This window comes from Phalacrocorax carbo, chromosome 5 (assembly GCF_963921805.1).
Source record: "Phalacrocorax carbo chromosome 5, bPhaCar2.1, whole genome shotgun sequence".
Classification (NCBI taxonomy): Eukaryota; Metazoa; Chordata; class Aves; order Suliformes; family Phalacrocoracidae; genus Phalacrocorax; species Phalacrocorax carbo.
Genome location: NC_087517.1, coordinates 19124047 through 19149697, shown reverse-complemented (window position 1 = coordinate 19149697; position 25651 = coordinate 19124047). Strand labels below are relative to the sequence as shown.

The 25651-nt window shown below is 39.5% G+C and overlaps 1 protein-coding gene across 1 annotated transcript in view; it reads left to right on the top strand.

Annotated features, from left to right (window-relative positions):
- The window catches only part of ITGB6 (integrin subunit beta 6), a 44319-nt gene extending 27435 nt beyond the window's left edge, over positions 1-16884 (top strand). The window contains exons 12-17 of the mRNA XM_009506403.2: positions 83-500; positions 1440-1662; positions 4193-4290; positions 9096-9215; positions 11275-11441; positions 13354-16884. Coding sequence (XP_009504698.2) covers positions 83-500; positions 1440-1662; positions 4193-4290; positions 9096-9215; positions 11275-11441; positions 13354-13455 — 1128 coding nt within the window. The 3' untranslated portion in view covers positions 13456-16884. The remainder of the gene's footprint in view (positions 1-82; positions 501-1439; positions 1663-4192; positions 4291-9095; positions 9216-11274; positions 11442-13353) is intronic.
- The last annotated feature ends 8767 nt before the right edge of the window (positions 16885-25651 follow it).

Below are 25651 nucleotides of genomic sequence, written 5' to 3'. Positions count from 1 at the left end.
ACCTACAACCCTCTTGTTCTGTCCCCTGCATGTGCTTCCAGAGTGCTCTGCAGCCCTGAACAGCCACCATTTTCTCTTCCAGGTCTCTTTCAATGTGACTCTAAGTCTCTCCTCTTGTGAAAAAAACAGAAGGCATGTTGCGATAAAACCAGTGGGGCTCCGTGACACACTGGAAATGGAAATTCATCCCCAGTGCAGCTGTAACTGTCAGGCAAAGGCTGAGATGAACAGCCCAAAATGCAACAAAGGGAAAGGATTGTTTGAGTGCGGTGTGTGCGTCTGCAGCCCGGGGTACACGGGGCCACACTGTGAATGCGATGAGAGCTCTCTCGGCGCCAGCTCCTGCAAGGGCTCGGCAGAGCAGGGCTCCTGCAGCGGGAGAGGCGACTGCTACTGCGGGCAGTGCGTTTGCCACCCGTCCCTGTACGGAAAGGTGTACGGGCCGCGCTGCGAATGCGATGACTTCTCGTGTGTGAGACACAGAGGGCTCCAGTGTGGAGGTACGGCCCCTTGATGCCGTTTTTTAGTGTCTGCATTTTAGAGCTTTATTGTCTCACTCTTAGCTATGAGCTTGTTAATCTATATTTTCATCATGTATTCAGTTGCAATCAATTCTGTATAAAGTGTCATTTACTATTTCTGAATGATCTTTAGACTTAAAACAAGAAACAATTTTTAACCCTGCTTTCAAATTTAAAAATGAGACACCTTTAACTACTCCCTAGCTAGCCTAAGTTGGTATGGCTTTGTTGGAGCGTATCAGCTACCAGCATACTCGGCCAGACTTTTAATGGCTATAGATGACTGTAGCTCCACGGAAGTTTAGTTAAGTATCTCGGCATACATTGGTGTTAGCCAGTGTACAGTTTCACTCTGATGTAATTATCAAAGCATAGCTATTTTAATTAATTAATCCTAATCAATCACTTTTAGGATAATTCTGATTTTTTGTAATTTTAACCAGTAACCTCAAGGATTCTTGGCTTATCTTAGTAAGATACAATCAGAATTTGAGAACCTGTTTTTATAGTTTAGTTTCCTGGGCTATACTATTATAAATCAGAAGTGATTCTATTGAAACAATGGGAATAGCGTCAAACTGGCAGGAACCAGCAATGAGATTGTGCTGCATAGATAGGCTGAAATTATGCTGCTATAAATGGAAGAGGATTTACCCATTAGGTTGTGCACTGTTGGGAGATAACATCTGTGTGGAGGACTCCAGCGAAGAGAATGGAGCTGCACTGGCTTACAGCCAGCCTAAGCGAAAATTTGATCCTCTGGCTTAAAACTGAAATGCTGGGGGAGGAAGAAGGATGTTTAAGAGTGAGAAGAGTTGAAGAGGGAAAAATATCTGCTATTAAGGAGAACGATTTTAAAGGCCATCATTCAGATTCTTATTAAGAGACTGATTTGAAGTATAATAAATCTTTTTCCAGGCAATGGTGACTGTGACTGTGGGGAATGCGTGTGCCACAGTGGATGGACTGGTGAATACTGTAACTGCACAACCGACACCAGCGCCTGCATTGCTGAGGATGGGACGCTGTGCAGTGGGAGAGGCGAATGCATCTGTGGGACATGTGCTTGCACCCATCCGGGGGTTTCAGGCCAAACGTGTGAAAAATGCCCTCTCTGCGGTGACCCTTGCAGTTCCAGGCGGTAATGTACTGGTTTTACACCTCCGATGTTTGTATAATCCAGGTATCTATCTATCATCTATACGGCCTCAGCAGTGTGCTTACTGCACATTGGGTTTACAGACCAGAACCCAAGAGCTTCTTTGCCCTTTGAGAGGTGTAGTCACAACTTGTACATCAACAATTTGTCAGCATTACTCTTGTACAAAAGAACTTTATGGTGAACAATTTAATCACTTTCACGCAGCACAAGTAAAGCATCACACTTCCACTACTGGCCCTGGCTGTACAACTAATCAGAATGGTGGCCTTATATGATAACATCAGACAAAACCAGATGAACTTCCTTCCAGTCCACAGCACAGAATGAAAACGTCCCAGCATAGCTGCTACAGCAAAAATGAGGACTCACAGAAAAAATTGCTATTTGTATTACCATCCTCATGCATATGGATTAATAAGGTCACACTGTCTGCTCAAGCTTTACACATGTGCAAATTCATACTCCACATTCAGTTAAGCTTCGCTGAATTAAAGAGGCCCAACTATGATAAACTAGGTCACAGTCTGGGGATGAAATCAGTGGATAGCTGTATGTCATGTATAAATTGAGGATAAATTGATTGTAAATAGTGAAGTGTCTTCTGTTCAATGAGCATACAAAATTTATGTAGCTTTCCTGCTCTGAGGCATGATGTATGCTATGGTGCATGACAGAAAAAGCAACTAAAAATATGTGTGACATAAAGTTGACCACTTTAAATACACCCATGCTTATGCTTGTATTACGTGAGCTCTTGCAGGGCTAAAGTCAGTCCAAAATGAGCAGGCACTCAGTAGAAATTTAAGCTAGAAGTTGAATTAGGCTTCCCAAAATACAGATTATTAATGACCCTCGTTTTGCTTGCTGAGCACCAAGTCAGTGTAAGTTGCATTAATGTTTCATGACGATGTCATGTCTACTTATTTAGAGTTGAGGCCCATTTCTCTTCCATACCGGCTCTCTGCCACTCTCATAGCAGTCTACACTACATCTGAGATGAGAAGCTGTTCTGAGGCATGTGATTTAATAATTTATGTTAGTGCTAAACTGGACCTACAAAACCAAGCCAAACAGTTTGTTGAAAGCTTTAAGTAAAGAGAACTTCTTCATGCAACAGCTCTAAACACAAAGGACAATGCTGCTGCTTTGCTCTGCCCAATCTGGCAGAGAATAAGAAATATAAAGTTACGTGTTGGGCATTACATTACCCTATTTGAACATGTATATTGTATGCAGTGTTAGATCTGTTCTCTGTGTTGCAGTCACCTCCCTTGCTGAAATGCAGGGCAGGGAAAGCCAAGAGACAGAGAATATTAGGAATACCTGGGTAAGGTAACCAAGAGAGCTGAAAGGCCAGTCAGAGGGGATTGAGGCAGCTGAGAAAAAGAGTGGTAGTATGAGAAACATGGCAAATATGACAAAACCAACAACACCACTGAATTTGTCTCCATGAGATAGAGGCTATCCCATTACCCACTCGCTTTTACTATTCACCATCTCCAGAGAGAGTGACAAGGTCATCTCCATCCCATGAAGATAATCTCAGCAGCCTCAGCATATTCCCATGGATATATGTAACTCTGTGCAACAGGAGATGGCCAGGGTTTATTTGGGTGTTTTGTTGCAGTTCTTCTCTTTCTTTATCTTTAAGCAGTCAGCCCTTCAGGCCGCTTCTCAGAGTCTCAGCCCTTCAGTCTGGCTAAAGCAAGATCCATTTTGCATCAAAAATGTTCATATGTGAATTCTGTTCATGGTTTCCTTTTTCCATTGTCGTGGTTCAGCCTCAGCTGGCAACTGGATTTATTAAAATCCTCATTGAATTTCTGGGAAGATTTTCAGACACTTCTAAAGGAATTAGTTCAGACTCTGTGTTTTAAAATAATATTTCCGTCATTCCACCATTAAATAAAGTAAACAATTTTCCAGTAAATTGCATTAGTTTAAATAGCATCTAAGTTAAGTAATTCCTGAGACAAGTAATCACATCCAAGTGACATCTGTAGAGACACCTGAATAGTGTTTTAATACATTATCCAATAGACTTTCAACAAAGGGAGACTTATAGTAGGTGCCCCAGTTTGATCTCTCTGAAGTCAGTTTCAGATATTGTTCGTCTGATAGACGTTCCTTCGGCTGGTATTGAGTGTGAGCTTAGTTCAGGATATTTATTTTTGAAAATGAATGTTATGTGCGAGTAACACCATGTCTTTGATAGACCTACATGAATAACGTTACCTGGGGTTCTGCCTGGTAGCTAATAAGCAGGGAGAGAAAAGAGGACAAGAGAGAGCTTATTCACAATACCTTTATTCAGGTGGGGTTTTTTTTGGTGTTGGTTGAGGGTTTTTTTTTGGTGGCAATACCTATCACATTTCTGAGAACTACTGTATCCATAGCACAAGACCTTTTGTTTAGCATCTTTTTAAAATGCAGATGCATATGTACTGGCTTTTATATTGTTCCTTTGTGACAGGCAGAGATTGATGAGCCCCTGAATTATTTTCCGCAGGAGCTGTGTGGAATGTCACTTGGCTTCTGATGACAAGTCACCAGGAGAATGCAGTGAAAAATGCAAATTGGTTGATGCAACTGTCAGCACTGCAGAGGGTTTGTGCACTCAATCTTCCTTTTCTGTGTGTGCGTGATTAGTGATAGTTTCCACTTTTAGTAATTTTATGTTTGAAAGCAGCCGTGTTTTTCTGCTCTGGAATTATATTAGGGATCACAAGGCAACTGATGTTTGTCTATGGTCTTCTGTGGCAAGTAGGAAATGCAGATGAGGGCTGGTATTACCCCTCCAGGTTAATTAACTCATTGGATCACGCTTACTTTCTAAGCAGCTTATGTAAGAAAGGACAGAATTTAATAGAAACCAGTCCCTGCGAATCAGTGGCTGATGAAAGCCCCTGAGATTAACTCACACCTGCACCGTGAGTTCCAGTGTGGCTTCTTTTACCACACAAATGCAAAACTTGTTTCCAGTCCTTATGCAGACCCTTGATTACAGTTGGCAGGTAGACACAGCCCTTTAACCTGTGGCAAAGACGTTCTGCTTCTTGTCAGGTTTTATTGAGGCATTCCTAGTATCCTAGAGGCTAAGCACATCTTTCAGTTGCTCGTTGTAATTCAAAGCTGCCCTCCATCAATGGGAATTTCTGGAATAAGGATTAACCTTGAACAAAACAGTATTCTCAGAAAAAAAATATACTTTAAATTAAATACTACATAAAAGTCTTTTTCTTTCCTGTAGAGGAAGGTGCTTGCCTGTACGGTAGGCAGTCTGTAATTGTTCTTACAGCAAGTCTAACCCCAATTGTATGGCAAAATGTAATTGTTAGGTGATGGAGGACATAGGTGCATTATACCCAAAATACAGATGTAAACAAACATAAGCATTATATCAGGCAAATGTAAAAGTTAGGCTGACAACACAGAATGCTGTATGCACATCTAAGGATTGTGCCTGCAAACTGCTGGAAGCCCATCCAGAGCTGCATGAATGCATAAAATCCACTGATACACATCTTTCCAACAAAGCTACACCTTTTGTTTTTGATGACAGTAGTCCATAATATAGAGATCAAAAGTTGCAAATATTGCCTTTGTAAGGAAAACTAATCCTAATTTTGTATTTTTATTAAAATTTTTATTATTACGCTTTGTCTTCCTAGACATCAGTATTTATTTATAAATACAAAAATGTCTTTACAAGCTTCAAAATCACATGAATACTTTTATTGTATCTGTGTAGTTAGTGACATTTTCAGGTTGCTATTGCTGGATGGCAGCTATTTGTAGCTAGGAATATGTAAGACATTCTACTTTCAGATATAATGAATACTAATCAAGAGCAGGAACAGTCACTTATACGGCTCTGTTCCTGCACACAGAGGTCACAGGAATATGAGCATGACAACATCACCTCCTGTTCCTGCTTATTTCCTTTTTATCATGTCCTGTGCTTCCCTGATTGGGACTGTCAGCTAATTCTGTAAATTTAAATTTATTTGCAGCAGTTACAGCAGCTGCTGTAATGAAAGCTGGATAACTGTTCCCATCCTAACCCCTTAAAAAAAAAAAAGCAGCACATTGCAAACTGTGTTTCATCTTAAATGCTTGTGTAATAGCTCAAAGGATTGGTTTTGGCATGGAGGTAGCCTCAAGAAGTCCTGAGGGGAAAAAAAATAATCTTGAAAAGAATAGAAAACAAAATCCTAAAATCAAAATTGTATTACTTATACATAAAAAAAAAAAAATTTAAGTGGTATAACTAGACCACCACATAATATTTAAGACAGATTATTGAGTAACTTCATATAGTAGCACACTGCTTCTTTCTGGCTTATATTTCAGTTTCTTTAATGCTTCAAGGCTTTTTGAAAATTAGAAATAGCTCTCAGTTAAATAAAACATTAGCACTTAAAGATTTACTTTCTCTTTTGCGTGCATACGTTGCAACACGACGACAGGAACTGTGGAGCAATAAAAAAAGTGCAGGCTTTACATTTTCCTGTTTCCTGGGAATGCCTGTTTTAACTTCTGAGCCGTGCCTTTCGCCTCCTCTGCTTTGGTTCTGTGGGTGCCGGCGGTTTCTCTTCCTGCTCCCCCGCAGCAGGGTCACCGGGGTGGCCACAGTGCGGGCAGCCGCTCCGCCCGGGGATCCAGCAGGGCATGGGTGGCACAGCAGCTCCGGAGGTGCTGATGGCCTCACAGTTACTGGGCTTATCTCCACGGCCGGCGTTGCTTTTGAATATTTATTTTCATCCATTTTTAATATTTTAATATTAAATCGGGGTAATCTCCCCTTTGCCAGATGGGTGTAAGAGGAGCCCTTGTCGCTCTACTCACGACCCAGGAAGAACCGCAATCCCTAAAAAGTGGCTCCTGCCACCACCCCGGCCACAGGGCACCAGGCTGCTCCTGTCGCAAGCCCAACAGGGACAGTTACATTTTCCTTGGAGAAACTCAGTTTTTCCTACCCCATAGCGTTGACACCACACAGATTGCCAGTGCAACAACAAAGTGGATGCTGGAGCCTGAATAAACCCCTATATCAGTGCCGCTCTGTTATTCTGATTCAAAGTGAGATGAAACTGTTAAAAAAAAAAGGACTTTGTTGAGCAAAAGACAAACAAGATAGGGCGTAATGACATTTAAATTTACAGTCAATTATTTTTTGTTGAATCTTTCATCTAAGTGTCTGTTAGGAAACAGCCTTTCACACTTGGAGGCTCCAGCTTGCCACTGTTACCCAATTATTCTTCCAGTGTGACTCCAGTGATTTCAAACACCATTGAAATTAATGGACTTAGGCTGCAGGCAGAAGTGGGAAAAGTATGATAATTCACTGCAGAGGGCAGAAAATTACACAGGAGTAAATTAGTTTACCTACCTATGCAAATTTTGTGCTGATGAACTGAAAATAACCTATGCAATAGTCTCTCTTAGTGATCCCTCATCCTAAAAATGATATCAGAAAAATAAGAATCCTAAGAGTGAGCTGAGTTCTGAATAGCTTGAACTGGCATCTTTGCTTTCATTTCTACATTCTTGCACCTAATCAGATTTCTGCTCCCCTTGGTCTCAAATTATGACATTAAATTAAAAATTACAATTTAAAAAGAACTAATATATTTGCAGTTAGTGCCTTCTGGATGATATTTGGAATGTGCCTGCAAGTTTTTCTGGGCCTTCAGAAGAGCAAACAACTACACTGTTCCTCCCCCACCCCCCAAAAAAGAGAAAAGCAAGGTAATATTCTGCTTGCTTAAAAGAGTTGGGAAACAACAAATATTGCAAAACTTGTAACAGAGTTACTAGAATGGTGACCTGGCAATGAGTGCCATTAATTAAGTACACTCAGTCTGCAGTCTGCGGCCTTTCTAACAAAACCAAATCCTGTTACATCGGCAAGTCCTTTCTGCCTGTAACCTTGAGAGATAACACACTGCTCTGCACCAAGGACAGGCAACAGGTTAAATACAAGATTATCACAAATCAAGAGCATGTTTCCATTAAAATCCAACCAGATGTGATTCTCTTTTTATAACAAGCAGAGAAAAGGACTATAGGTTAGTCAACTATACCTTCATATTTTCTATGGTGCCTAATAATGTTTTCTGTAAGACCAAACCTTATGGTAATAAGCAGCATGAAAAAAAAATCCATATTCTCGTCTGATTCCTACTTGATATTTCATTACTCTTTGTATCAAAGTTTGAGGACTTAGGATTTTCAGCACAGTTGCTTATGAAATTTCAGTTAGAGTTTTGAGTGGGTAAGAAATAATGGAGAGTGACAATTATTTTTAAAGAAACATTTGAGAAGGTTACTGTTTTTTCTTACCTCTAAAAAGAAAACCTAAGTAGTTTTTCTAAAAATGTATTGAAAGGCATACCTAGATTTCCAATGCTATTCAAATCATGGGTTTTATGGAAACATAATAAGCATTCAGTCCCAGAGGTACTATTGCACACACTTATAAGGTCAGATATTTTTGCTCTGTAAAAATATTATATAATGGTTACACTCCAGATTACGGCATTTCTGGCTCTGGACCTATAGTCTTGGTTTTCATCATCTTATTTGCTTTATGTCAACCCTCGCAGCCAGCTTCCTCCTGGCTCCCTGTTCCCTTTGAATGAACTTTTCTCAGCAGAAAAGGTTTCCCAGCTAGGAATAATCTGGGGGGAAAAAAAAATTAAGATTTTGTGCATTAAAAAACTTTTTTGTGCATTTTGTACATTAAATGGTGAGACAAATAAATCAGGGCAGACTGTTGTCTTGGATCACTTTTTATCTGCTTCCTCTGGAATCACATTACAAAGATCCCAGAACTGCAGTTTTCTGTTATTAATCTATATTTATTCTTGTGACAGTAGTGAAACACACTAATCTTTGACAGGGCTATTGTGGAAGAAATAAATAGCGGCCCTTTTAACAGCATCCATTGCTGTTTGATGTATGTATATCTACTCCTGAAACATAATCTAGACACAGTAGAAGTAGCTGTAAGTCAAAGAGAACATACTGTTTACTTTGTCGCATAATTGGGGACTATTATATTTCCTAGACTGGTGGTTAAGTATCTTGGAAGCACTTCCAATTCATTGAAATTCACAGTACTGTAGATTAATAAAGTGCACTAGATGGCCAGTGCAGATTGACAACACCTGGATCCGTTCTTTGGAAATATAAGTGAAAAATCAGGAACAAACCAAAACTTGAGCTGGAAGAAAAGTTGTTAAATTTAGTAGAAATTCTGAGAGTATTTCTGCTTTTGTCTTTCACTCTACTATCCACAGACGAGGCTGTGACAAACATGCCGCCAGCAGTTGTTGTTGTTAAATATAAAATTTAACATGTTAAATTTCATTTGATCTGATTAATTACTTTTTTCCCTCCCTCTGCAGATTATTCAGAGGATAAATCCATTCCCTGTTCTTTGCAGGGGGGAAATGAATGTATAATCACATTTCTACTGGCTATGGATGAACAGGGAAGGACAGTCATTCATAGCATAGAACAGAAAGGTAAGCAGCGAACATTGCTTTTTCTATGTGAAATCTGATTTTAAAACACAGGCAGGGTGAGGTATCTAGAAGCTGAGCTCTTTTTAGCAGCACTGCACCTCCTTGTGTTTGTAGTTCTCCTCTGCCCAGCCAAAAAAGCACCTCCTCCAGTCCTTGTTTAATGCAGTAGTGAAAGAAATACTTGGCCTTTCATGAAAGAAGGGCAGAATGATCCCTGGCTGCAAGAATTAGTTAATTTTTCTAAAGCTCTGAGCAATTCTAAGATGATGATACCAAATGTTATAAGAAAAATATAATTCACTTTGAAATGACATGTATTTCATAGATGGACAAATATCCAAAAGACTACCTGATTGGTTATACCTGATGAAATTCTAAAATATAATTACATTTAATGTTGCAGCACCATTAAGTTTTTAATATTTTGCAAAACTAACAGATATTCAACAGATCTCTCTATATCCTTTCATTTAACATTACTACTTTATTGTTTCACTATTGATTTTTTGTGAAAGCTCCTAATCATGTAGGATAGGAGAGAACACAGACACCACTTTTCAGCTGCCAAACAGTTTAGTTTCTGGGTACTAAAAATGCTTTTTTTTTTTTTTTTTTTTTGGACGCACCCAGTGTCTCAGTGCTAACTAATGTTGGTTATGTTTTAGGGAAAGCCATACAGATTTGTAACTTCATTCTGTTGGCACAAATGGCATTTATTTTGCTAAGCCTTTGTGTAGCCTTTCTCCAGCACACATGTGAGAATGGAAGTGATTTCACTGCACAAAAAAACCCAGCTTCTACCATAAGAACACAGTCTGGTTTTGTATTGGTTATTGTTACGGCAAAAATGGTTGTAACAAATCTAGTACTAAAGAACCACATCCCTTTGTAAGCTACACCCTTAAGACTCAAGAATTTAAGGGTAATATTTTCTCTTTATTAACTACATTTGCTATGCATTTTAAGTAGATCTGAAAAAAAAAAAGAAGTGGAAGAAATATCTTAAGGAAGGCACAGTTTGTTAAATTCTGTGTGGTGGCCCTCCCACAATTCTACAGTAACCAGCTTTGCTGTCATCTGCTTTTCTGCTCCTGGGCCTTGAAATTACTGTGCTGTGGTGTCTGTGATGCATGCGAACGTGGACTGAGACCTCTAGAAATTGATTTCATACACAGAACCGAAGTCAAGATGGCACCAGTAGCCAGAGTGTTAACCCACTGCTCAAACCAGACCCCTCAGAATTAGTTAAATAATCACATCGAGTGAAAAAGTAATGTGAAATATTATCATGTACCCCAAATAGGACTGAAGCAAACTTTCAATGTCCTTAGACAATGGTTTAGCAGAAAATGTTGTAGAATAGTAGTGTTCACCAACTTTCATGAGCAATATCTTTTAATATTAAAATAATCAAACTTCTTTATGTTTTGGTGAAGCAAAAAATTCAGTTTTAATTTTGACTCTCTGAAACATTATATGGTAAAATTTATTGCAGAACTCTAAATGCAAATTCCTTCCAATTTTTCAGTCCAACATTTTCAGCAAGTCTAATAGATTTTTCCTCGTCGTGAGTGAAATGCAGTTTTCTCTATTTTCTCAACATCATTGGTGACTTTACCCTGATATGGATCTCGCTAGAATCTTTTCCTCTGCAACACACTGAATATCAGTTAATTGAAGTAGAGCTTCAGCCGTAACATTGTAAAATACATAATCTTGTCAACTCAGCCCTGTTTTTTAGAATCATAGTGACACAGATCTGAAAATAATTTTCTAACTTTTCAGAATCTGGGTCTGCATCCAGCAGGTGCTAATCAACATGGTAAAAGTGCAGTGGAAGAAGTCAGCAAATAATTTTTTTAACATTTTAACACAATATTTTTCAGCCAGTTCTACAAACCCTTTAGTAAACCAGCAGGAGGAAAATTACCTGGATTTGAAGGAAAAAGCATGCACAACTCACAGCAAATGAGAAGCCCAGCATGCCTCTTGGCTGTTCTTAATTGCCTAAAATTTATTGATTGGATATCCACAGTCACAATTGGTTTTGTTTCCACAGATTGCCCACAGCTTCCAAATATCCTGATGATAATGGTGGGTGTCACCCTTGCTATCCTTCTGATTGGCATTGTTTTACTGTGTATATGGAAATTACTGGTGTCAGTTCAAGACCGAAAAGAGGTGGCTAAGTTTGAAGCAGAAAAATCGAAAGCCAAATGGCAAATGGTACGTTAAATGAATTGATTTTATACGAGGTCCTTTGATTTGGTTGCATGCTGCACACTGCCTTTAAAATTCTGTGTCTCAGGTTTGTTCTTTTAAATGGACAGATTTTACTGGTAGGTTTTCACTACACTTAGCATTCTATAAAGTAAAATCATTAATTTTTTTAGGGATGAAAAATAGCTTTTTAGTGATGAAAATAGTGCGATCTCCTGGTTTAACTTCTTCCACATGTAAAAGCACGTAGATAACATTTTTATTAGTTGTTTTTTTAATTAGTACCTCACCTTTGATTAATCTTAGCAAAGTTGTTTGCCGCCTATGTAATTATCAGAGGTGTAACCCCTCTTCCCAGAAACAGAGCCTATTTTAGGAAAGAGATTATTGATGGCCTCTGCCATGATGAGAGCCCGCTCCCACAGAGGAGCAATGAAAGTAAGCTGTCCAAAATGTAAGTCAAAGGACACACAAATTCAGGCCTTATCTTCTATCTATAGCTTGCGGATGTCTAATGCAAGCTTATACCACATGTTCCCTTTTCTTCTTTCCTTTCTGCCCTTGATTTTTTTGCTCTTCTGCAAAAACTTCAAGGTTCCTGAGGCTCTTTGAAAAAAAGCATGTTGAGTAAGCATTTCTGGAGGGTGTCAGGAGGACAGGAGATAGGCTGCCGTTCACCCAGCTCCATTCTTGTACAAAGCCCTGTGATTGCAACATTTCTCCAAGGATGGACACTGCCAGACTTTCAGCTTTTAAGATGAGAAAAATCAGTTACTTACAGGCAAAGCCACCTGAGAATGTTTTCTTAATCCTTTGAGAGAGCTACATATGGTAAGAGGGAAGGGAAGGATGCACTTGATTAGAAGCATTTTAATTTTCTTTTCTGTCACAAGAGGAAATGATAGGCAGGGTATGATGAGAGGCCAGGATAAAAAGCCCGGGTGGGACTTGCCCTTCTCCCAGGGCATGGTAGTCTGCGGCTCAAGCAAGAGGACTGTGACAAGTCACATCTCACTGCTGACATTATCTATGCTTTTAGAATGGTCCAACCACATCATCTGATACACAAATTATATCAGACATATTTGATAAAGTGTTGTTTGATGATGTGCATTACTCTAATCCAGGAGGCAGATGCGAAGGGAAGCATGTTCCTGACCCTAGACTGGTTTGTGCTGCCCCGTATAGACTGGTCTCAACTTCAGTGGCTTGGAATATAAGCAAGCTGCTGAAGGCTATTCTAAAATGATGAAAGGCACGAATTACTCTGTACAAAGAATAGACCAGAAGTCCTCACTAGGGAAAAGAAAGGAAAAGGAAGAAAGAAAGGGAAGAGAGTGTGATATTGGACTTTAAAGTTATGACTGGGGTAAAGGAAGATGGGGCATTTGTTCACTGACTTTTACCATACAAGCACAGTGAGATAAGCAGGCTCCAAAGAAGCCAAAAAACCATCATTACACAACACTTAAGGCATAGGATTCATTTCCAAAGATATTCTGGATGAAAAATGTTTGCATGGATTCAAAATGTCTGTAGAGAAATCCATAGATGCAGGACATCCCCTCTGACGCAGGAGGTTTGTGAAACGTGTGACAGCTTTTCCACAGACAGCCTGCCTCGTCTGCTGTTGGGAACGACTTGCTGGGCCAGGCATATGTCTGACCCGAGTTCCTCACAAAGCAGAGCACAAATCATCTTCTCCTGCACATTGGGAAGCAGAATGTATGAGCTGGTGCATGTACACCCTGCATCATAACACTGGGTCAGGAATCATGGATCAAAATGATTCCTTTGCTGACAAGGTACACTCAAAGCAGTGGCATGCAGCTACATCTGCTTGCAGCTGAAGCAATGGCAAGATGAGGTAAACACCGCATAACTCCATTTCTTCTGGTTTTGTTTGTTTTTTTTTTAGGAAACAAACCCACTGTACAGAGGCTCAACAACCACTTTTAAAAATGTAACTTACAAGAACGAAGAAAAGCAAAAAGGGGCTGTGGCTGCAGATTTCTATTAGCACCTCTGACACTACAAACTTAGTTTTATTGGCAGGAAATCTAAAAACACTTGTTTCTTCTCAGCTGACTATGTGGCATTCGTTTGCACGTTGCAGTGGTATAATCATTCTGTCAGAGAAAATATATCTTGTGTTGGGAAAACTAGAGATAACATATAAGTGGTAAAGGTTAGCAGAAATATTTTAAAAACCAACTTTAATATTAAAGCCTCATCTTAAAAAAATAGCATCACAAATAATTTTAATTTTCTCATTAATGCTGAGGATTAAAAATTATCGTATGTAAGCCTACTTTTTGTGAAATTAGATATATTCAATGAGCTGTACACTATTTTGTTCATACACACAATCCCATATATTTGTGTTTAGGAATGTATTTGCACCAGCCTATTTGGGGACTAGTTTCTATTTAAAAAGATAATTTTTTCATGAATGCTGCTTAAACTACTGAGGTTAGAGGTTTCTTGTATCACCTGTGTGACAGAAAAATTGTTCATCGGAAACAAGTAGTGGTATCGGCTATTTTCCATGTATCTAAGGTATACAGAAACATCTCCTCTCTAATTCTTCTTTCTTGCCCTGTGTCACGCTGTCTTCGTCTTTGTTGCTGTTTGATGTTCTTTAAGAACCCAGTCCCTGGGGTTATCTCAGGTAAAGCTAAATGAGGCCTGTACGTACTTGCAGAGTGGTTTTCTGTTCCAAGCATAGGCTGCTTTCTTTTTTCTCTTTCCTTTAAATTCTAGTAGAGAGGATTCAGAGCAAAAGAGAAATATTTGTAAATTAGAGACTCCAGCAAAGAAACTTTAAACCAGAGGATTGCCAGAACTCCATTTCACCATTTACAACCTGTTCATGCACTTAAAATAAACCTCGTGTGCTGGATCATTACATGAATTGTTGCAGCCCTTTACATGCAGAAAAGTATACACACAAAGACTCAGTATCACACACAAAGACAGTACTCTTGTTGATATATCCAAAATTGTGATGTTCTTTCAATGCCCAGCAGCCAAACCATTTATTCATGTGTGAAATAATGTATTTGGCAATTTTGGGTTGGGTGTTTTGTTTTGTTATCGGGTTTGGGTTTTTTTCAAACTAAGCAACAAATTGATCTATAGATTCCACTTCATACTGATTTCCATGACGTTAATGAGGAGTTTTAAGTCTCAGTTTTTGCTAGCTACTAATGACTTGCCATAAATTCTTAAATTGTAATGTTGTTATCATGCATAGCACTGAGGGAAAAAAAAGTTCCAACAAGATCAGCTAACGTGCTGGCATAAAAAATTACAACACTGGGCTATTTTAAGCTAACAATAATTCACTTTAGTTTTTAATATCACTTCTCCTCACATTTTTTTAGTACTCTGGAACAGATGGTCAAAATGTACATATGAATGTACTTACAAAAGAAGACTTAGAAATCAAAGGTACATCGACACAGTTATGTAAATTCCCTATGATAAGTCATATATTTGATCTAAAAAACTCGATATCCATTTTGTAAAAAATATTTACAAAGTCTGTGCAACTTCAGTCTCTATCCTCTACAGTTCCTGGATGTGAGATTGATATATTAGCTAGCTCAGACCCGAGCCTGTTTTAGGGCCTGATCCAAAGCTTACTGGAGTCAATGGCTACAGATGAGGATCCAGTTTCAGTGAAACTATTAGTTTTGGTTTACAAAGATTGTTTTGTTTAAACAAACTGGTTAATACTGTCTATTAGTGGATTAGAACCTATAGTATATATTTCTGTACAAAGACAAATAAACAGTATCAGATGCCTTTGGAAAGAAGGTGATGCTATAACCACATATTAAATATGACATGACTGCAGTGTTAAGGAAATTATGGCTGTCATTAAACTGGAACAGATTAATTACAGGTTCTCATCTGTACTCTTCAGTATTCCCGCGTATCTCATAGTGGAAACTGTGCACAGACAACGGCTTGCATCTGCAGCCCTTCTAACCACTAGACTCCCACAGATGTCAGTGCAAGTTACATGTGGGACCACATCCCGTTTTCCTGGCACATGGATGAAATCATGGGAGGCAAAGCTGGCCCCTGTATTCTGTCTCAGATTCCACTTGGGTCAGAATTGCCTGAGGGACTAGGGAAATCTGGATTGAGCCCATGTAAATTATCTGTTACTCTTTTGTTTTTCATGTACAAGTCATCAAATGACAACCTTCCTCTGAAAGAAATGAAAATATTTTTATTACTTTTAAAGTAGTAAAAATCTATACTGTTTATTAAATACCTTTTAAGTTCTTTTCTGAGAAGGCTGATTCCGCTGCTCAGTATTAGGGTTGAAAGCCCTTCTTCTGTAGGTCACCCATTTCAATATTGAAACACATTTCAGTATTCAAATGTTGTTAACAAAATGGTGTTCACTTTTCATATAAAAAACTTGGTGGTCTACATTCCCTGTTCCTACAGGAGATTTCATTTCACAAAACTACTTACTCTCTTCCCATCACTTGCATCTTCTGACCATCAGCAAAGTTCCAATTTGGTATATAGACAATGTTCACAGCAAATTAATCCCCCTAGCCACCTCTCTCCAAGTTACCAAAGAGGAACAGAAATCAGGCAGTATGTTTTTTCCATTTCCCTGCTGTGACTGACTGTACTATAAATGATCTGTGCACCTTCAAAATCATCAGGATGGAAACCACTCAGATAACTAAAAGAGAAAATAGAAGGGCTTGGTGAGGAAGTTCTCTATTACTAGGCTTATTCATACGAGCCATTCTTTTAACAGCATTAACTTAGATAATAAATTTTACCTAAACTCCCAGACTTCAAGAGCTTTCAAGGTCTCACTTGGCATTCACCCTAGAAACAAGAGTGGTGTTCACCTTTTTTTATTAACTATATTATTTTTATCTTGTAGCATTTGTATAATTTTTTTTTTCTCCACCAAATTACGCGTGCGTTTGTGTGCGGTGAGTGGGATGAAAAAGTCTTTCTGCTGTTTTCATTAATATTGTTTTGACCTGAGGCTGGACCTTGAGAGTGGACAAAACATTTTTAATAATAATGCTTCTATTCACTGAAGAGTTAAACTAAATAAAAGAATAATCATTAGCAAATTTATGGTATTTGTGTAGCTTTTACACCCTGTAGAATGGCAATTTCAGTAATGTATGGTAAATAGGTAATTTTTGATTTGATTTATGAAAGTTTCATGTTAACCTGTATTGTAAATGTTCAGACTGCATTCAACTTTGTTTTGTAATATAACTAGTGGGTAATGAGTCTGGGATACAAGGCTCAGATGTCAAGTGCAATACTCTCCATGTGTTGTTGACCACTATACACATGTCCAGGTTTGTTTTGCAGGGGGCATAAGGGAACTATTGCCCCACAAAACTTATCACACACAACCTGAAAGTAAAATAAAGAAATTTTTATCTTAGTCTATTTGCTACAATTTCTTTCTGTAGAAAAGGAAATACTAAACTATGAATAAAGATTGTAAAACCAAATGCATTTTTAATATACTTTTACTGGTCTTCATTTTCCATTTCAGCATGTCTTTATAACTTTTTTTCACATGGTTTGGTGAATCTTAGCAAATTTCTCATGCTTTGGCATAACCTAGAGCTTATTTTATAACTTCTCTAACCCCTTTTTTAAGACAGCACATGAGATTTAATAAGTCTGGATTTTCTTCTATTTGTGATCCTTTTACTTTTCAAGGAAATGAGTTAATGGATGAATGCTGTAAGCAACCCATTTCTGGAGCTCTGATGGATTACATATGGCATTCCTTTATACAGTGATCCCTAAATTGCACAACTTGCTTAAAGCTAAAGGTCCATTAATTTTGTATGTATAACAGCTGTAATATCTTTTTGGAACTACATGGCAAAGTGTTTATTTGCTGTTTAATCTGCAAATGACCTCTCCTTTTTTTCCTCTAATGAAAAGTCATCTGTTTTGATGTCTGCTAATTTCCTGCTCTGAGGAAGAGAACATTCCTCTGCACTCTTGACAGAACTATTTTTAAGTCCGTCCTATTCTCCAAACACACAATAAGATCACATTCTCTTGCATTTCACAGGGGATTGTGAAAACTGAAACTGATATAATTGCATAACGTATACTCATAGCATGTAATTCACAATGTATTCTACCCCCCCATTTGCATTTGTTTGTTTGTTTGTTTTTGAGAATGGTTCATGCTTAGAAACTTTTCTTCTATGTCTTCACTGAGGTACTGTCAGCTAATATTGACAGCAACAAAAGCACAATGACAGGTAGTGTAGATAAATACAAAAGCTTTGGCTTTTCAAAGATCTTGGTAGATGAGAACTTTGTTTTCTGAAGCTGGCTCAGTCTCTCTCTTCTACCAGTCATCCTGCAAAAGCAGAGAGAAACAAAAACTGAACTTCATTGCAACCTCTCCTTTCCTCCTGCTATTTACACTACAGTTTAGATTTATTTTTAATCAAATCAGATAATTTTAAATTGTTTCAAGATGCTTCTATATTCAGATAGATGAAGTTCTCAAGGCATGATGTATTTTTTCAAATGCCTTTCTCCACAGAGTAACTTTTCTCAACAGTTGGTTTTTTCATTACTGTTTCCACATTTAGAATAGGTAGAAGTGTAAATAAAACCAAGGTCTTTATGTACGGAGAAACAGGAATTTTCTATTATGTGTTCAGCAGGTGGATGTTACATGTGTTTGGAAAAGTGTGCACCAGCAACTTTGGGCTTCAAAATTAATAACTCTAGCTCAAAAGCAAATTGTATCTCTCCTGGTGATCTTCTTAGGTGAGAGGTTAAAACTTGCTTTCTCTAAAGCTCTCAACTGACTTCAAAATCAGACCAATAATTATAGTATAATCACCATGTAACAGACTCTCAGTTGCTTCTATGTTAGATTATGATAGATTTGAAAAAGGACACTTAAGGAAAAAAAAAGGTAAACAACAAAAACCCCACCCCAAGCCAAACAGGAGAAAAACCAACCAAACAAAAAATCCCCAATAATCTCAAAGGCAATGGAGAAATTAAGCCTGAAAATATATCAAACCAGGAAAAGAACAGTTCAGACTGAGAGTCCTAGAAATCCTTAAAACTGAATTGTTACGAAACCATTTGACACACCTCCCCTCCCCCAACAGTGTCTGCAGGGAGGGAAAGTCCTCTGTGGAAAAGTGTCGTGAGCCAACACAAAAGCCAAGCAAGAGAATTTGAATTTTTATGGATACAGTGGTCTGTACCTCTCCTATTCATCCTAGAGTACTTGCAGCTACTGCTTCAAGCTGTCTGGGACAGGAGCTGCAAGAAACCAGTTCAACATCTCCCTCCAATAGAGTACAGGTTTTGGATTCGCCTTCTGATGCCTTCTGAATCTGGCAGATACAGAACTTTATCACAGAGAGATGCTTGTCACTGAACATAGTATTTACTGTGGATAATTAGTCAACATCCCAAAAGAGCTTGTGGAAAGACCGTCCCTTAGGGTTTGTCTACTAGTGGCACTCAGGAAATTAATTCCAAAATAAATCTAGGAATTTATTGTGGGCTGGATAATCCACATGAAAACCATGTAGACACCATTCACTTTGAGTTGGACTGGTCTTAATCTAGTTAGTCTTTATTCCAAAGTAAGGACAAGGGTGTCTGAACATGCTTAACTCAGTTTATGTGATTTTCTGTACAGTTACTGATTTAATAAATTTTTGAGTTCTTTCATATTGAGATTCTAAAGAGATAAAGGAGGAGGAAGATGAGTAGCTGGGAACTTTCTTGCCTTTCTCCATACCAAAGGCCAAGATACCTGGCCTGACTGGCCCAATAGCATGGGTGGCAAGTCATTGCCACTAGTTAGAAAGTCGTTAGAGCCTTTCAGTGAGTCATAGTCAGCGCACCTCTCTATTGCAATTAAAGCATTTAAGTTTTTAAACTGCATATTTGCATCTGATGATAAACTCGGCCTCATGTTAGCAAATAGAATGTCCCTGCAGAGAAATGATGCTGTTCTCACAAACACGTCCAGTTCTTTCACAGGAAAACAATCCACCAGCAAACACTATTCTTCTCCTACCTGAAATGAGTAGTGACTAAAGATCATTGGATTTTATCAGTCTAATTCCATTCCTCGTGCTTCTTAACAATTTTTCAATATGGGCATAGAAGGATGCAAAGGAAAACTATTTTCTCTTTTTCAATTGTCTTGCAGCATAAAATTCAGAGAAGAAAGCAGAAATTTTAACAAGTGGTTCCCTGGTGCCTCCCCTTATGTGTGTGTGGATATAACATAAAATATAATTATACAAGTAATGAAGACAGATTCTACCACTGTGCAAAGCCAATGGGGGCTCTGGCTTCCAGACTTGCTGAAATCCTGGTTCTTAAATCCTCAGATACGAGACTGACTGTATACTGGATTTACCACAAAACAAAATGTTGAAGAGAACAAGACCCATAAATGTCTATGCATTTTTATTTAATACAAAGTAGGATATCTAACGCAAAAATTATTCTACCTGACAAGAAATTGGTTAAAGGGAAGAGGCAAAGTAAAATTGCTTTGGGTTTCTCTATGTGCATATTCTTTGATAAGCACAGTAAGTGCTTCCAGTAACTGTAGGCTTTCCGAATTATGTAGTATTTGTAAACATGTATGCATGGCTGAAAAAAAGGATCACCTCCGCAGAGAAGGAATGTACAAGGTGCAAAGGCACACCCTCTCCCACCCTGTGAAGCCATGTCAGCACCAGGTACACATGCCCTAGAATTTCTGCAGGCTTATATCCTTGTTCTGAGCGTTACACCCAGTCAATTCTTTCTTCTGACTGGTACATTGTTAGCAGTTGTCTATCCTTCCTAAGTTCTTAGTCTCTTAGTAAATGACAAAGCTTAAGGCTTTGCTCTACTCGCATTTCTATCCCCTCCATACACCAATGCTAGGCCCAGCTCATGGACACACTCCTGTTTCAGACACCACTAAATCAGCAGCATGCACAGAGAGGCAATGGGACCTGGCAAGGTGCTTTGGTCATGGCCACTGGAGACCAACTGCAGGTTTGGACACCTGCTGTGCTGCCTTGCAGCTGTGCTGCCAAACTGCCAGCGGTGGCTGGCAGAGCAGCATGGGCATGCAGCCATGGAGGGAAGACACTGACTGAAGGACTTGTGCTTGAAAGCATCCGTTTTCCTGGAGCTGATAAAAACAGTGTCCTCGACGCTTCACTGTCAGAATCAATGTCCGCTCCCATTTCTTTATTTTTAGTGGAACCTGGTTATTCCCTATTGTCCTGATTTATGAAGCTTCGTTCTGATAAAATGAAGAGGTGTTGTGCTTAAGGAATTGGTTAGCACAGGGTAGAAGACATAGCTGGCCAAACAAATCAGGAGTAGTTTTGCCTACAAACCTGTTTGCATTTAAGCAGCACAGAGAAAAGTATCAGTCTCTCAGATGCGTTTAAACCATACAACAAAAGTTGTGGAAGTTTTATGGGATTTATATTCTAAAATGTCTGCTAAGCAATTAAGTTATGGCTTTATTGGTTTGTTTAAAAAGTATAACATTTGTTGATCACTATATGTATAATTGCTAGTATTGAGTACAATTTAGTAAACAAGTCTACAGTCTAATATTAGCTTTTCTTGGGAACATACTAACTACTCTTTTGTAGCAAATCTTTGCAAAAATTATCTGTCGTCTTCTACTATTGATTTCACTATAATAGTACTAACAATGGAAGTCTCCCTTGACGGCAGTCATGTTATGTTTTAAGCATGCTGACCACAGGTTAGCCAGGAACTTATGTGCCTCAGTTACCTTATAGATGTAGATGGGCATAAGTAAAGGCTTGAAGTCATTATAAGCACATAAATGCTTAAAATTTAAGCAACAAATTAGCTTCTTTGTCAGAGTTGAAGATTTAAGTTAAACAGGTCAGTTACATGACAAGTTCTTGAAATGCTTTAACCCGTGGATCAGCTGTGTGTTACAGCTCTGAGCTCTGTAAACCTGCACTAGTTAACGGGGACAGGAATACTCTGCAAAATATCTCTAGGCATAGGCTGTGTAGGCCAACAAATTCACATGTGGGGCAGCTGGGAGCATAAGTAGTTAAAAGCTGCATCAAGACTGCAGACAAAAATAGACAAAAATATTCTACTGAAAATCTGCTCTTTGCACATAACTTCCCTTTCTACAGCACCAGTGTGATTTAGTTTTGCTCTACCAATCCCAAGTCCTGACCTAACACTGGCTTTTCTCAGAAGCTCAGTGAAAGGCAACCCAGGGGAAATCCAAGACTGTTCCCTGCACAACATGGTAGCATCCCTGCACTCAAGGAGTGTGAGAGAGGATGCTCAATGGGTAAGAGCGAGCCACAGTCACTTCCCTGCTTTCTTGGTGTTCTGTACAGAGATGCTGACAGCACGTTTGGGATGCTGCAAAGAACTCTCTTCACCCTCCATTTTACCCTTGTCCTTCTGGCCCCACTGCTGAGAGGCATTTGGAACACCAGAGAATACGATTTATAAATGTACTTGTATTTTTGTTTTAGCTGCAGGTAATTAAAATTATGTGAAACACATGGTACTAGTGTGTATGTATTTGTAAAGTGAGGATTTGCTTAAAAGCCTTGAAAATGGGAAAAAATAGGTAAGGAGCCTTGAATAAGGGAATAACAGGCAAGGCAGGCAGATTTTGTATGCAGTACTGTACTGGATAAGTGTGGAACAGGAACCCTTGTGAGAAAAGGATGAGAATGGCAAAAAAATTACTGTGTTTCATGGAAGTATGAATGGCATACCAGGTATGGCTATGCCAAGGATCTCAAAGGGAAAGGGTAAGGTAAAGGCAGGCTTCGAGGTACTAATGAGGATAGGCCAGATGCAGTTCTGGCCCCATTAACCAGTTCTGTTTTATTGCAAATATTGCAATATGTGATTTTTTACCTTTAATGCTGCATCACATGGATTACATAAATGTCTGCTATTGAATTTGATACTACTGCCAATCAACAGTCAGTCTGATGTGCTGGATTTATAGTAACACTAAAATTTCTACCCAATATTAAAGCATCTATATTCTAACAAGCCATTCTGGATTTGTGTCAAGTGAGCATTTACTGGGAGAGGAGGGATGGAGGGCTTGGAAAGGTGAGGCTTCCCCAAGAGGTGGCTCATGTGGCACAGTAACAGCTCTCCACTTGATGTTCACGCAGGAATAGCTGCTGCCTAGCAGAGTTTTAGAAGCGTAAGGCTGTATTAATGCTCCTGGTGTCACCATTATAAGTGAGCTTTTCATTCTGCAAGAAGTTGTTTCCAGCCTAAAGCTATGAACAGCTACCTAATAAAAATTAGAGTAACATTTAGAAAAACACATTCTGACTAGTAAACATTAATACAGCAGTTTGCAACTAGGGTTTTCAGTTAACCTGAAACTGGCCAGTGTAAGCTGTCCTGCGGGGCCATCTTATCCAATGCGGGCCGACGGGGACCGAAACTGCAGGGCCTGGCAGCCGCAGTGATTGCCTGGGAGCACAGGAGGATGGAGTGGTGTAACAGGAACATGCAGGTAGAGCTGCCAAAAGGAAAAGGGGTGTTGCTGGGCGGGCTGGGACGTGTCAGAGGAGGTAGGGAAGGTGGAAGCAGTGCCTGTAGACAGGTGTAACCGGGGTGGCAGAACTGATAAATGAGAGTAGTTCTGTTTCTGGGGTAAACAAGAAAACTTCTCAGAGAAAGGGAAGATGAATACAAACTTGGGAGCTGACCTGAGAGGCCTCGGAACTGTCATTTTTCAGAGTTAAACAGGACCTAGATGGTGCCTCTGAAAAAGAGGGAGTTGTTGCTTGCTGGGCATGGCTACTACAAGCAATTTTGGTGCTGATTTTTCTTCCTCGCTGTTCTCTGGTTTGGTATTCCCATTCTGGCTGGTAGGAAAAAGAAAATGAGACCTGCCCTCAGACTTCAGATTATGAACAGAAATTACTGCATGAGAAGCTGCTGAGCACACGACACACTGGGTCTGCATGTGTGTCTTGGAAATGCAATGGGTGTATAAGAAAAAAGAATTAGTGTGAATTTGATGAGGGCTTGTATTTGTGGAAGAAGGCCATGAACGTGCACTGGCTTCCTATCTGTGTATAGGCCTCCTACAGAATGCTGAGTCAATGCCTAAGCAGACAGGGGAACGTATCGAACATCTGTGTAAAGCAGCTAAATAGCAACGGTGGACCAGGTCAGACAAGTGCATATGTGTATATATATGGGTCCAAGTATATACAGTAAGAAAGAGAACAGACCATCAACAGAGAAATGAAGAGGAAAATATTTACGAAAAGTGGATTCCAGAGACAAAATGAAATAAAGGAGCCAAAACACTACAGCAAATGCCTTGAAGAAAGACAGGTAAAGCTTCAGATTAATAAATAAATAAAATAAATTGGAAAGTTATACAATTTAATGTGCAAGACAATATAAACTATGCCATCAAGTTTACTTCAGAAAATGTTGCCAACCGCATTGGTTTTACAAGCCACTATTGCAGCAAATATACCTTATTACTATAATTAACTAGGTATAGCTTAGCTATAAATAGCCAGGCCAGTATAACTGCAGCTGCACTAGAAAGGATCTACCAGTTTAGTAAGAACAGAATAGATTCAAGACAGTAAAAAACTGTTCAAAGAGGAAGATCTGAATATCAAAGAAAAAAAAGAAGCTAGGAAAACTACTCAGAATTAATAAGTTGCTAATTTGCATTAAGTAAAATATTTACAAAAACACTGTTGAGATGTTCATTATCAGGACTCTCTAATCAGAATGTGCTTACTTTGATCTTACTGAAATGAGCAAAGAAATCCACTTGAGGTGGGACTCCTTCCCACAGCCCAGAGCAGCCTCGTTTTTGCTCACTGGCACCTTTATTTTTGAATGTAGTACCAGGAACACAGCGTGATCTCTCAGTGTCACCCAGAACCAGGTTCTGGAACAAGACAGCCCACTTCTGGAGCTCAGTATTCAAAGCGGTGGCCAAATACTCCTGAAGAGATGTAAACATTTCCAAGTGGCCGGATTTTCATTAACGGCTCAGTAACAAGCTTTTATCTCAAAACGTGAAATTCCCAGGAAGCTGCAGCTTTCCTGAGATCTGCATTTCAGTTCCTTGAGAGTTACAACCCATTTGTTTTTCCAGTCAGGTCACTTATAGAACAGCTTGTTCAGCAATGTTCCCTGCTGCTTGCTCTCTGCCAGAAATTTTTATCATCTGTTAAACTGGGAGAAACCCCTCCAGTTATCTGCTTCTTTCTAAGCGTTTGGCTTCCCTTGCTACTCAATACCTTCTTTTACCAAACTAACAGTGAGCCGCTCCCCCCAAGCCCAGAAGTTTCTGTTCCCATCTGTGTATCATGATCGAGGTGGATGTGGGGGAACAGAGGCTCAGCTCAGTTATGCTCCAACACTACATTTATTTTCATACATTCATGCATACACTTACATACATTTACACACTTGTCTACTATGCATAACGAACAGTGCAGAAACACAGTTATGCAGATTAAAAAGGAACCGTTCCACTGATTTCAGTAAAACTACCCTATCTCTAACCCAGAGGTTCTGCTTTCAGCTTTCCCTCCGCTGTCCATAGCTTCTGCAAGACTGAAACTCAACCCAAGTGGGGCAGCTCCTGCAAATACTCAACTGAAGACAGAGGTAAACAAAATGGAAGAAGGCAATTATTTTCTCCCATGGCAAAATGTAAAATGAGTTCGAGTTGACAAGCTGACCCAGCTAAAAAAAAAAAAAAAAAAAAAAAAAGTCTCCGAGCAGGGTCTGTAAAAGCAGGGATGCTCAGGGACAGAGCAGCGAAGCGGTGAACGCAGACTGTGCCATCAGTGGTCTACCACCTCCCCTGCCTCCGTGTCATTTTCTGGGTCTTTTTAGGATGGAACGACTCGGATCGTAGGCATGACAAACTAAGTATTTTCACATGAGAACAGGATTAATACAGAGCTTTTTGTCCGCTGGAATCAACAGCCCTGATGCGGGCAGATGGCCCGAGCGGCCTCCCCTGCCGGGGCCGCGGGCGGGCGGCTCCAGCCTGACCGCCGCGACCTCCCGCCTCCGCCGCCCGCACGGCGGGAGCCCGCGGGCCTACCCCTGGGCCGGGCCGCCCCTCCTCTCCTCCCCTCCCCTCCGCTCCCCGC